General features: G+C 42.4%; 2 protein-coding genes across 2 annotated transcripts; both read right to left on the reverse strand.

Moving 5' to 3' along the window:
- Positions 1–267: 267 nt before the first annotated feature.
- Positions 268–4,986, reverse strand: LOC128686817 (MFS-type transporter SLC18B1-like). The gene has a single exon (XM_053773932.2). The coding sequence runs from the start codon at positions 2,504–2,506 to the stop codon at positions 1,109–1,111; it is 1,398 nt and encodes a 465-aa protein (XP_053629907.1). The 5' UTR covers positions 2,507–4,986; the 3' UTR covers positions 268–1,108.
- A 4,493-nt stretch (positions 4,987–9,479) lies between these two features.
- On the reverse strand, positions 9,480–11,722 carry LOC128686816 (MFS-type transporter SLC18B1-like). Its single transcript, XM_053773931.2, has one exon. The coding sequence runs from the start codon at positions 11,390–11,392 to the stop codon at positions 10,013–10,015; it is 1,380 nt and encodes a 459-aa protein (XP_053629906.2). The 5' UTR covers positions 11,393–11,722; the 3' UTR covers positions 9,480–10,012.
- Positions 11,723–11,941: the final 219 nt, after the last annotated feature.

Raw genomic sequence — 11,941 nt, forward strand, 5'->3', positions numbered from 1 at the left:
ATCACTAGCATCAAGGGTCACCCACTAGTGAACTATTACACTACTTTCTCATGAATATTATACCATACAGTTTACAGAATATAAAAATATTTACCATATTTTAATAGGAGAAAAGTGCTAAACCCGTAGGGGTCATACAGCTCCTAGGAAATAGAAGGTAATCAGACTCAATCCAAGAAACTGAAAGACAAGTTCAGTTCCTTGGATCAAGAGCCTCTCACCAGTATCAAGGCGCCTCCCTTGAGGGAATAAATATAAAGACCTTCGTTTTCCCATTATTATTATTTTTAAAAGCCTTAAAGATGTAATTAATGCAATTAATCTGAAGAGACATTAAACTGATGTAGTGGACACTTTTAATTATCATCAAATACAAGTTATGGTTATCACAAAGTTAATTAACCAGTTTAGTTTGTTGCATATACAGAAAAAACTCAATAGTGTGACCTAGATACAAGTTATACATGGTTTACATAGAGACAAACATGACACATTTATAAGATCACGGCCTAGTAATACACATTTATATTTTCATCCAAGATGTTGTTTTGTAATGTTCGCTCCATCTCAATACAGAAAATATGCAAGTAGAACCTGTTTTTAGTAGTTTACAGTAACAGATTAATTGGGGAAGCAGGTGGCCAGTGATGAGTGTTGTGTGGAGAGAGAAAATGTTGTTTTGCAGTGATTGTAACAATAAAGAACAATTCTGTGACCAAAGAACTTTGTCCATTGTTTTCAAAACTATTGACACAGCGAATTTTGTTCCGTATTTCCGAAGTCCGCTTAACTGAGGGTCACGATTTATACAAACGGATTCAGTCACAAAAAGGCAGCACCTGATCCCTTTCCCCCCCCCCTCACACACGACTCAGAATACAGTGGTTAAATAATGTGAATACAGATGCTGTGGTAGAGCTGTCATCCGTACTTGGTCGACTATGAAGATGTCTTCAACAACAACAACGCCATGAGAGATCGCCCCAGCTCTTGTCAAGCAGTTTTTCGTATTAACGAGGCGCCAGCGTCGAGTCAGTTTGCCAACATGGAGGATATATTAGGACGAAGCGAAACAGGACACTGTAAACTGCAAAGAACTTAAAACCACTCAAGATATGCTGAGGAGGTTCTTCTGTGAGGACCTCGCGCTACCATAAGTGGAGTCACACTCGCCATCCACGTGGGACAAAAGCCCGTGGAGCTCATCCCTAGCCTGCGATAGGCTGTCATGCACATTTGTACGTAATACTTCGTTTCCACTTCCCTTGAAGCATATAAAAATTCCTAAAGACAATGCTACTAAGGCATGTAGCGCTGCTACGAACACAGACGCCCACTTGAAGCCCACCAGGTCCAGAAGAACGCCACCAACCGACGGGCCAATGAAGCATCCAAGGGCAAAAGTCGACGTCCAGATTCCAGACACCAGGCCGTAAGTGTGCAGGTCATCATGAAATCCATTTGCTATAACTTCCCGGTGACAACCAGAGAAGGTTGATACAAATACAGCACCTAATCCGACACCATGAACAATGAGCGAGCCGATACACAGAGGAAGGGTTGTTTCCAGTGGGATAAATGGCATAGGTCCTACCAAAATAAAGGCAATTATTACCACAACAGTACCGAGTGTAGTGATAATTCCAGGAGGAACTAACTTATCACATAACGATCCCCAGCAGGGTGTAGTTAGTGCGTACATTAAACCACTGAGCACGAACATAAGCCCTAACTTAAAAGGTGAGAGGTTCAGAGGACGTAGATGGGGCTCTAGTGTCGCCTGTAGAAAACCAATGCTAATGGAAGACGACAAAAGAGCTAAACACATCAGTATAATTGATGGAATCCGAAGAGCTGTGGAAAACTGTCCTCGAGAATCCAGAGATTCAGGTGTAGCATCAGCTCCTGTGGAGGGCAAGAGGCAGCTGGTCATGATGGCTGCCCCGAGAAGCACACTGCCCAGGGACACGAAGGGAAGAGTGTAGCCGCCCAGTTCGTAGAGAGCACCTCCTACCGTAGGTCCAACAATGAGTCCTAACCCGAAGAAAGTCTCCATAGTAGCAAACGCAGCACCAACATTTTTGGGAAATTCCTTGGCGATGATGCTGAAGGCGGAGGTTACAAAAGCTGCGTTGCCCATCGCCTCCACAATCCTGATGGCGAATGAGAAGCCGATGAAGAGGGAGGTGGTGTCCATATGGTCGAGGAACCCGAAGAGGATGCACATGATTGAGACTGTAAAGATGCCAGCATTGTTGATAAACTTGGTGCCCCATTTGTTCATGAACTTCCCATAAATGGGGCTCACCAAGAACACTGTCAGATCAAAGCTTCCAAATACTAGACCATACTGGGAAGCGGTAGCGCCCTTCTTCTCTGCTTCCGCTGGATAGAAAGGTGCTTGAAGTGACACACACGCAGCGTTGCAGAACTGAGCCAAACTGAACAGGATTATCGTGACCCACTGACGCCTTGTGTAAAAAGGCATGTTGTCGCAGGGCTGCATACCAGATGTCTACTGTCCGTACACCATTCTTAGCTTCTTGTAAACGGTTCAGCAGAGGCCAGGAGGCAAAGCGTTGGAGAACACGAGTGCAATAATTTTTTAAAAAGTTTTGTAACAGGGAACACACGATCGAGTGCGTCCCTCACAGTTATGAATTAATGACTGTCTTGTCTCTAGACTACCTGAGTGCTCTACTCGCCTCGCCCTGCCAGAAGCACGATGAACGCCTCTCCCCTCGTTACTTCTCGACACTTTAACACACTTCCTGTTTTCTCTATGAGGATAATAATAATAATAATAATAATAATAATAATAATAATAATAATAATAATAAAGACTTGCGACTACGCGATATTCACAAATAGGCAGAATATTAGAGCCAATGTATGCAACATATAAGGACAACATTTAGGAACCCACTGCTTCGGTTGCTATACCAAAATTATTATTATTATTATACTCAAAAGCGATAGACCTGTAAGGATCATACAGAGCATGGGAAATGGAAGGTAGTCAGGTTTGATCCAAGGAAGGGGATGACAGGCCCGTTTCCCTGGTTCATGAGCTCCTCATCGTCATCAAGGCATCTCCCTCAAGTGGTACACCAACATATAAATTAATTAAAATAAAGTGCTTAACTCACTGGAGTCGCACGGCGTCGAAATTTTAATGAATGCTAAAATATCCTAACCACTTAAGCAAAGACAATAATGAACTGCTCATCCATGGACTGTACCTGGGAGACAGTAGTTGCCCAAGTACAAACCACGTCAACTGCCCCACTATATAAAGTCGGAGCAGCCGGCTTTGGGGAGAAAGTGACTTGGTCTTTAATTCGAGTACCGCACAGAACCCAGGCTATCCATCTGGTCCTTCGCTACACGCCTAGATGTAGTAACTTCATATTATAGACAATATACATATACTACCGGCAAGCTAGTAAGACACGTTAAACACTTGGTACTTCTACTGACGAAACGTTTCCCCTACACATCATATATCTTTGATGAATTTCAGAGTTTTGGCCTGTGACCAAACTCGTGTGGTACTTGCCTGGTCATCCAGGCTGTTGCTGATGGTGACCCGGTGATCCACATATCCATCACAGCCCGGCTGATCTGGCACCTGGTGAAGATACTTCTCCAATTTTATCTTGAAAATGTTTACACTTTGTTCCAGCAGTGTTTCTATTATCTTCTGGTAAGATGTTGAATAGTCTGGGCCCCCGGACGTTCATACAGTGTTCCCTCACTGTGCCCACCTCACCCGTGCTTTTCACTGGGTTTATTTTGCACTTTCTCCCGTATCTTTCAATCCAGTATTTTGAGGAACCACTTATAATTAGTAACTGTTTTCCCCCATTATCAACTTAACGCCAGTTAATCGAGTCAAGGAGATAGAGTTAATTCGGATGATTTACATAATATTTGCTAAGGGCAAGAGGCAGGTTCCATTAAATCGGTCAGCTTTACTCAAACATGTAGGTACCAGGGATATGTGGACGTTATTCACATATATAAAGCAACAAACGGTGAAGTAGACTAATAATAATAATATCAATAATAATACTGTAACAGGGGTTGATAAGTGAATACCAACAAACTGTACCAAATAAAATACTTCACTGTTGTATACAAAACTTTATAAATGACAGTTTTCCTTGTATACTAAGTGTAATGTTTTTATAGTTTACCATACTACGGTATATTGCCTTACTGCTAATACTACCACTACTATTACTATCCTACTACTACTACTATTAATAATGGTTCAGTCGCATTGGGGTTACACAGGAATGGATCCCCTGGCTTCCTTTGCCTTAGAAGGACTTCAAATGTTTTCGTACCCTCGTAGACCGATCCTGGGCCATGCTTATCGGGTGTTTGCCTGATACTCCAGGCTGTTTTTGCTGTCGGCCCGCTGGCCCATATATCCATCACAGCCCGGTCGATCTGGCACTTGGCGAAGATACATGTCCAATTTCCTCTGCCAATATACCTCACGAGGCAAGTTAAGAGTGTAATGAGGGATTATTATACGGTGTTAGACAATTAATTCCATCAATCACTCAAGGGAAATTTGGTTTAAGATTCAAGTGTCAGGGTCCCAGAACTTCTTAATGTAAGCTGTGATATGCTTGTAACCGGTTCCAAGAATTATCCTACTCCCGCAGTCTTGATCTTGGGTCAAGTTTGTTTGGTGCGTATTTGGCCAACCAGGCTGTTGCCGAACCGCTGGTCGGCTGATCTGGCATTTGGCGAAGGTTACACGAGTTTCCTTTTGAAGACTGATACACTTGTTCCAGTAGTGATATTTTATGAAACACTCAGAGGATTGTAATGAATTGTGATTAAGTTCTCATCAAGTTGATTTGGCAATATTAAACACAGAATTTCCCCGCCTATATTATGGAAGTTTCTGGGTGTAAGACCAGGCATGCTGGTTGAAAGACTGGTCAGATTAGTGCTCGTGGCTCACAATTCCACATATTATTATTATTATTATTATTATAATCAAGGGGGAAGCGCTAAACCCGGAGGATTATACAGCGCCTGGGGGGGGGGGATGTGGAAGGCATTCAGGCTTAATTCGGGGAACTGGAGCTCAGATCCAATTCCCTAAATCAAGAGCCCCTCACCAACATCAAGGAACCTTCCTTGAGGGGACAATTCCACATAGATACCACAGTCTGGATGACCAGAAAAAGTTTGCGTAAGCTCCTTAGTTCCTTATTGAAGACAAAGCTCTGTTGGTAATTACCTTTATACTTAAATTTTTTTTGAAAATTCCAAATACTTCATTTTTGTTATAAATCACTGCATTTATTTAAACAACTTTTCACTGTGGGGATTTTGCATCACTTATATCTCTCGTGGATCAGTTATTAAAGTATTTTTTCAAGTGTAAAATACATGGTACTCGCTTGCCCTCCAGGATAAGGGTTGAAGGATTTTTCGCCATTCCCAATAAATTAAGTCTGAATAGATGAGGACAGTGAAAGGACTTCGTACATTCTCTTTACTTCTAATTTTCCAGCATATATGTCTAGAGAACTATCACTGCTAGCTTGCCAATAATCTTCTGACATGCCCACACTACTACTCTTTCCCGCTTTGTACTACCACGGCGTTGTGACATTTCAGATTGTCCAAGTGGCCACAAGTGGTGTCGAGAGGTTGGTTTGTTAGGTTCAAAGTATCAACTGCACGAAGATCCTTGAGGCTTCATTTTACCTGTAAAACACCAGTTAAGAGTATTTAAACCTTAGAGATTGAAGTATACCACTCAGTGTATTTCCACCGACATAAACTTAACAGTGTATACCCAGTGTCAGGAGTTATCATAACTACGCGCCAAACCCACAAGGATCATACAGATGTCAGGAGACAAAACGTGGCATTATGGATCGTAACAATCCCTCCAGAACGCTGATGAAAGCTAGTTATTTTGTACGCTCACTAGGCTCTGCAAACAGTGCTTCATGAATAACGCTGGTTCAACTACACGTTGTTCATAGTAAGATTATTATTATAATCAAATGACTGGTAACACCTTGGGAAGAAATTGACACGAATGCATTCATTGAGGACACCCTTACTGAAGACGTTTCGGCCGTTGGACCTTGATCACTTCGAGAATTTGAGTGGATGCATCAATGTCCGTTTCCCCTTACATGCTGTTCCTCCCTCTTTCACTATACATACCTTGCCATGGTGTGCTTGTCAGCGTGACATACTAAGACGCAACAGTCCCTGGCTCGAGTCACCTATACTACTCTCACCATATTTTTGTATGAAAAGTTCATTACTATGAAACAGAGGGATGAGAAGTAATTAGGTTTGATCCAAAGGAAGGGAAGGCATATCCAGTTTCTTGGATCAAGAGCCTTTTACCAGCATCAAGACACCCCATCCCCCTTGAGAGGTTTAGCTCTCTTCAAAAAATATTTGTAAGTACTTGTTTTTGTGGGTGGCTGTAGTGACTTGTTGTGTTGACTTGGTCAATAGAAAGTTAGCGCAGTGGTTCAAGGTTCTTAGCAGGTGTACAGGAAGCTGAGAGAACCACCATCACCACCTCTGCCTGTGTGCTATATAAACTATACCCTATTACACCCTATATGAGCTATACCTTATTACACTTTAGTGTAATACCAGACATGCCTTTGTGATACAGTAGATATACTTTGATGGTATAGCACAGATGTAGGCAAACCGCAGTTCTCGAGCCGCATGCGGCTCCCGAAACAATATTGTTTCATTGTCATTTTTCCTAAAATTATATTAATAATCTATAATAGAACAGTATATACCAATATTAGAATATTATATATATATATATATATATATATATATATATATATATATATATATATATACACACGGATAATTTACATTATCTTTTCAAGAGAAGCAGAGTTGAGCTGCAGGAGGATGCGAGTTTGACGCTAGTACATAGACGCTCATCTCTGACTTCTGGAAACAAATCCTAGAAGCAAAATATCCCAGTCTTCTGAAAACTAGCTTCCGACTACCCTCTGTTTTTGGGACAGCTTATTGATGTTATCTCTCTTCTCTTTAATGAAATTTATAAAGTCAAAACATCATGTTATCCTCACTAACCACCTCACTGAACTTCAGCTTTTATATACTACCAGCCATATATTAAACTATTAACTACAAAAATGAAGACTCAAAGTCTTCAACGAGCAGACATTAAATATATTTTGTTTTGGCGTGCAAGACTATTATACAGTTGTATTTTTTATTTATAAATACAATTTTAAATTATTTTCTGTGGCTCTTGAACATTCAGAAATGTATGAAAACTATTATATGTGGCTCTTCTTATGGAAGAACTTGCCCACCCCTGGTATAGCAGCTCGACCTGGGTGTTACAGCAGACCTACCTCAGTGGTACAGGCGAACTACAGGTTAGCAATGATGCGAATAAGAATGAAGATCTCTGGAAATAAAGACAGCGATGTGGAGAGTGCTGGCATAAGAGAACATTAAGGTACTGTAGGTGTCGCAGCAAACAGTAGACGGAGCACCCCGTGAGAGAGCTACCATACTTCACGGGAGGGGCCAGAGAGCCAGAAGTTACGCAATGGAATAAAAGTTGGTAGGAGCACTGTTAGTGTCCCACCACACATGAGTTGAGGGCAGCTCACGACACCCAAATAACTGAATTTGGCGAAGTTGATCGAATAGCCACTGAATATAATGATAATATAGTTATTGAATTAATATTGTTTAACAGGTAACAGTAATTTCACATGGATCATATACAATGTCTGGAATGGGAGGCATTGCCAGGTGTGATCAAAGGAAGTGAAGGGTAGATGCAGTTCCCTGGATCAAGACACCCCCATGAATTCTACATAATAACAATAAAAAGTTAATCAAATTAAGCTCTAAACCCGAGGAGGTTATACAGCAATACCCCCGTGAAGAGAGCAGAACAAAAGATCAGCAATCCTGTTAAATGTGAAAAAAAAACAGGTTACCACCAGGCAGGTGAGGAGTGGTTCTTCCCTGGATGGTTGCTCTCCACTATCCTACAACCTTGAATGGGCTTCCATAAATTTCTTACTCTCGCAGCTCGGCCCTGGGCCAAGCTTGTCTGGTGCATGCCTCGTCAACCATACGCAAATTATTATTAGTATAATCAAAAAGAAGCGCTAAGCCACAACGGCTATACAGCGCTGCAACCATACGCAAAGAGCCCACACATATTATAATAAAAAAGAACGCTAAACCTACAAGGCTACAATAGTCCGTACATAGAGAGGAGCTTACGACGGTGTTTCGATCCGACTTGGACCATTTACAAAGTAACACTAAAACAAAAAATTAGGTTAGGTAGGTTCGTCAGGAAACAGGAAGTCATACCTGACGCGGGTCTTAGTCATATGACCCGCAGCTGGAACTTTTGGTCCTCTGGCCGAGGTCTTCCGCTGACTTACCGATCAACCCCTTTAAAAATTATAATTATAACTAGTCTAAATTCCTTAACACAAATAATGAGGGAGCCAGTATATACCGGCGAGGGGAACAACAACGGGAGCAAGACTGCTGGCGGCCTTATGGTCCACAACTCAGCCTGTTTCATCCTGCACACACAAAAATGGCGAAGCACTGCAGCAGTCCTAATAGCTACGATAGCCAGGCCATTATCATTATTATAGGTAAACGCTAAACCCACAGGGGTCACACAACGCCTGGAATAATAATAGGTTCGACCCAAGAAAAGGGAAGATTGGTCGTTGGATCAAGAGTTCCTCAGCGGCACCAAGACACATCCCTCGCGGGGACGGGATGGTCAAGAGCAACATTACCTCTCACTAGCGTTGCAATCCCAAGTTGTTCAGCGTGAGCTGTATTATTATTATTATAATCAAGGGGGAAGCGCTAAACCCGGAGGATTATACAGCGCCTGGGGGGGGGGGATGTGGAAGGCATTCAGGCTTAATTCGGGGAACTGGAGCACTGATCCAATTCCCTAAATCAAGAGCCCCTCACCAACATCAAGGAACCTTCCTTGAGGGGTGCGTGAGCTGTAGCTCAGCACCATGCTGTATTCAGCATGAGTTCTCTTCCGTCTAAATAATGATGGGCTCTTGATCCAAGGAGTTGTAGGCATCCTTCCCCTCCTTCAATCAACCCTAGTTGCCTCTTATTCAATTCCAGGCGCTGTATGATCACTACAGGGCGCTTCCAATGAACATAATAATAATGTTGCAACTCGACTCAATTTGTTCATACCATTTAATACTACTTTAACATACCTTTAAAACATCCTTGACCTATTTATATTTTCTTGTTATGAACTTTAGGAGCTGTGAACGACTGATATCCAATATAATGAACAATAGTAACATCAATTTTCATGAACACAATATCATATACATTAATTAATTTTAATGCGAAAACTTTTTATAGTTTATAATTATTTTGGGGATTCATTAAAGACACTGAGTATACACTTTTATTTGCATTAAAAATACTATGGCTGTCATTATTAACAATAAAAATATTTAAAAAGTAATTATGATAATTTATGGCACTAAAAATACATATGCTTAAAAATAAGCCGGATACACTATGGTGATCGGCAGGCTCTCTTACATCATGATGAAAGGTATATCACAGACTATTAAGATCACCTTATTATTAAAAACTAATATTTACAGCCTTTGTCATTTTGTAATGATAGTTCATCATAATATACACAATTTCCATCAAGGAAAGTCTACCAGGTCAATTTGTACAAAAAGGGAACCAATAATTCCTTTCCCTTCACACACGACTCGACATAATGTAGATAAAAAATCAGGACACAGGATACTGCCGAAGACCTTGGGCAAAAAACTGTGCCATGAGAGATCCTTCCCTGCTCTTGTCAATTAGTTTTTAGTGTTGGTAAGGCACCAGCGTCGAGTCAGTTTGCCAACACGATGGACAAAGCGAAGCAGGATACTGTAAAGTGCAAGGAACTAAAAATCACTCAAGGTATGCTGGGGAGGTTCTCTTGGGAAGACCCCGCGCTACCATAAGTGGAGTCACACTCTCCATCCACGTGGGACAGAAGTCCGTGGAGCTCATCTTTTGTCTGAGATAGGCTGTCATGCACACTTGTACGTACCATTTCGTTTCCACTTCCCTTAAGACATATAAAAATTCCTAAAGATAATGCCACCAATGCATGCAGTCCTGCTACAAACACAGACGCCCACTTGAAGCCCACTAGATCCAGAAGAACGCCACCAACGGATGGTCCAATGAAGCATCCAAGGGCAAAAGTCGACGTCCAGATTCCAGACACCAGGCCGTAAGTGTGCAGGTCATCAGGGAATCCATTCGCTATAACATCTCGGTGACAACCAGAGAAGGTCGACACTAACACTGCACCGAATCCAATTCCGTGAACGATGAGCGAGCCGATACACAGAGGAAGGGTTGTTTCCAGTGGGAGGAAAGGCATAGGTCCCACAAAAATAAAAGCAATTACCACCACAACAGTACCGAGTGTGGTGATAATTCGAGGAGGAACTAATTTATCACACAACGATCCCCAGCAGGGTGCAGTCAATGCGTACATTGAACCACTGAGCACGAACATAAGCCCCACCTTAAAAGGCGATAGATTCAGAGGACGTAGATGGGGCTCTAGTGTCGCCTGCATAAAGCCAATGCTAATGGAAGACGACAAAAGAGCTAAACACATCAGTATAATTGATGGAATCCGAAGAGCTGAGGAAAACTGTCCTCGAGAATCCAGAGATTCAGGTGTAGCATCAGCTCCTGTGGAGGGCAAGAGGCAGCTGGTCATGATGGCTGCCCCGAGAAGCACACTGCCCAGGGACACGAAGGGAAGAGTGTAGCCGCCCAGTTCGTAGAGAGCACCTCCTACCGTAGGTCCAACAATGAGTCCTAACCCAAAGAAAGTCTCCATAGTAGCAAACGCAGCACCAACATTTTTGGGGAATTCCTTGGCGATGATGCTGAAGGCGGAGGTTACAAAAGCTGCGTTGCCCATCGCCTCCACAATCCTGATGGCGAATGAGAAGCCGATGAAGAGGGAGGTGGTGTCCATACGGTCGAGGAACCCGAAGAGGATGCACATGACTGAGACTGTGAAGATGCCAGCATTGTTGATAAACTTGGGACCCCATGTACTCATGAATTTCCCATAAATGGGGCTCACCAAGAACACTGTCAGTTCAAAAATACCAAAAACTAGACCATACTGGGAAGCGGTGGCGCCCTTCTTCTCTGCTTCCGCTGGATAGAAAGGTGCTTGAAGTGACACACACACGGCGTTGCAGAACTGCGCCAAACTGAATACAACTAACGTGATCCATTGTCGCCTCGTGTAACTAGACATGTTGCAGGAGAGTATCTTTATATTTTCTGTGTTCTCTTACTACAGATAATTATATTAATCACTGTCTATACGCTATGCCTCTCGTCTTCTTGCCGCACACTGTGGATGAACTGAGGATCGTTTAGCAAGTTCAGCAATCGGTAGAAGCGAGGCGAGCCAGAGTAAATGCACTTGGCATGTACCACAGGCTGTGGTGGTTCAATGACTGAGTGTCTCAGCGTCCACCTCAGGGCTCCACCCGCCTCACGCTGCCAGATACACGACAACTGCCCTTTCTCCTCTTCTCCTTGATACCGGTTACTATTGCTCTTAATCTCCAATACTAAGGGTCACGGTTTAGGAGTTACATATAATTAATGACACAATATATTGGAATCAATATATATATATATATATACTTCAGTTCAGAAAAACTTTTTTGGAGTCGATTGGTGCCACTACTGTAGCTGTTACTCCAGTACTAGTTTCGGACCACTAGCCTCCTGTGCTCTCACTAAGCACTAATGCTATTACTATACACTAATCACCATCACGCAGGGGTGGGGAACC

This window comes from Cherax quadricarinatus, chromosome 7, assembly GCF_038502225.1.
Source record: "Cherax quadricarinatus isolate ZL_2023a chromosome 7, ASM3850222v1, whole genome shotgun sequence".
Lineage (NCBI taxonomy): Eukaryota > Metazoa > Arthropoda > Malacostraca > Decapoda > Parastacidae > Cherax > Cherax quadricarinatus.

Coding starts and splice junctions, on each gene's coding strand:
- LOC128686817 (XM_053773932.2), bottom strand. CDS start 2,506: ATGCAGCCCTGCGACAACATGCCTTTTTACACAAGGCGTCAGTGGGTC.
- LOC128686816 (XM_053773931.2), bottom strand. CDS start 11,392: ATGTCTAGTTACACGAGGCGACAATGGATCACGTTAGTTGTATTCAGT.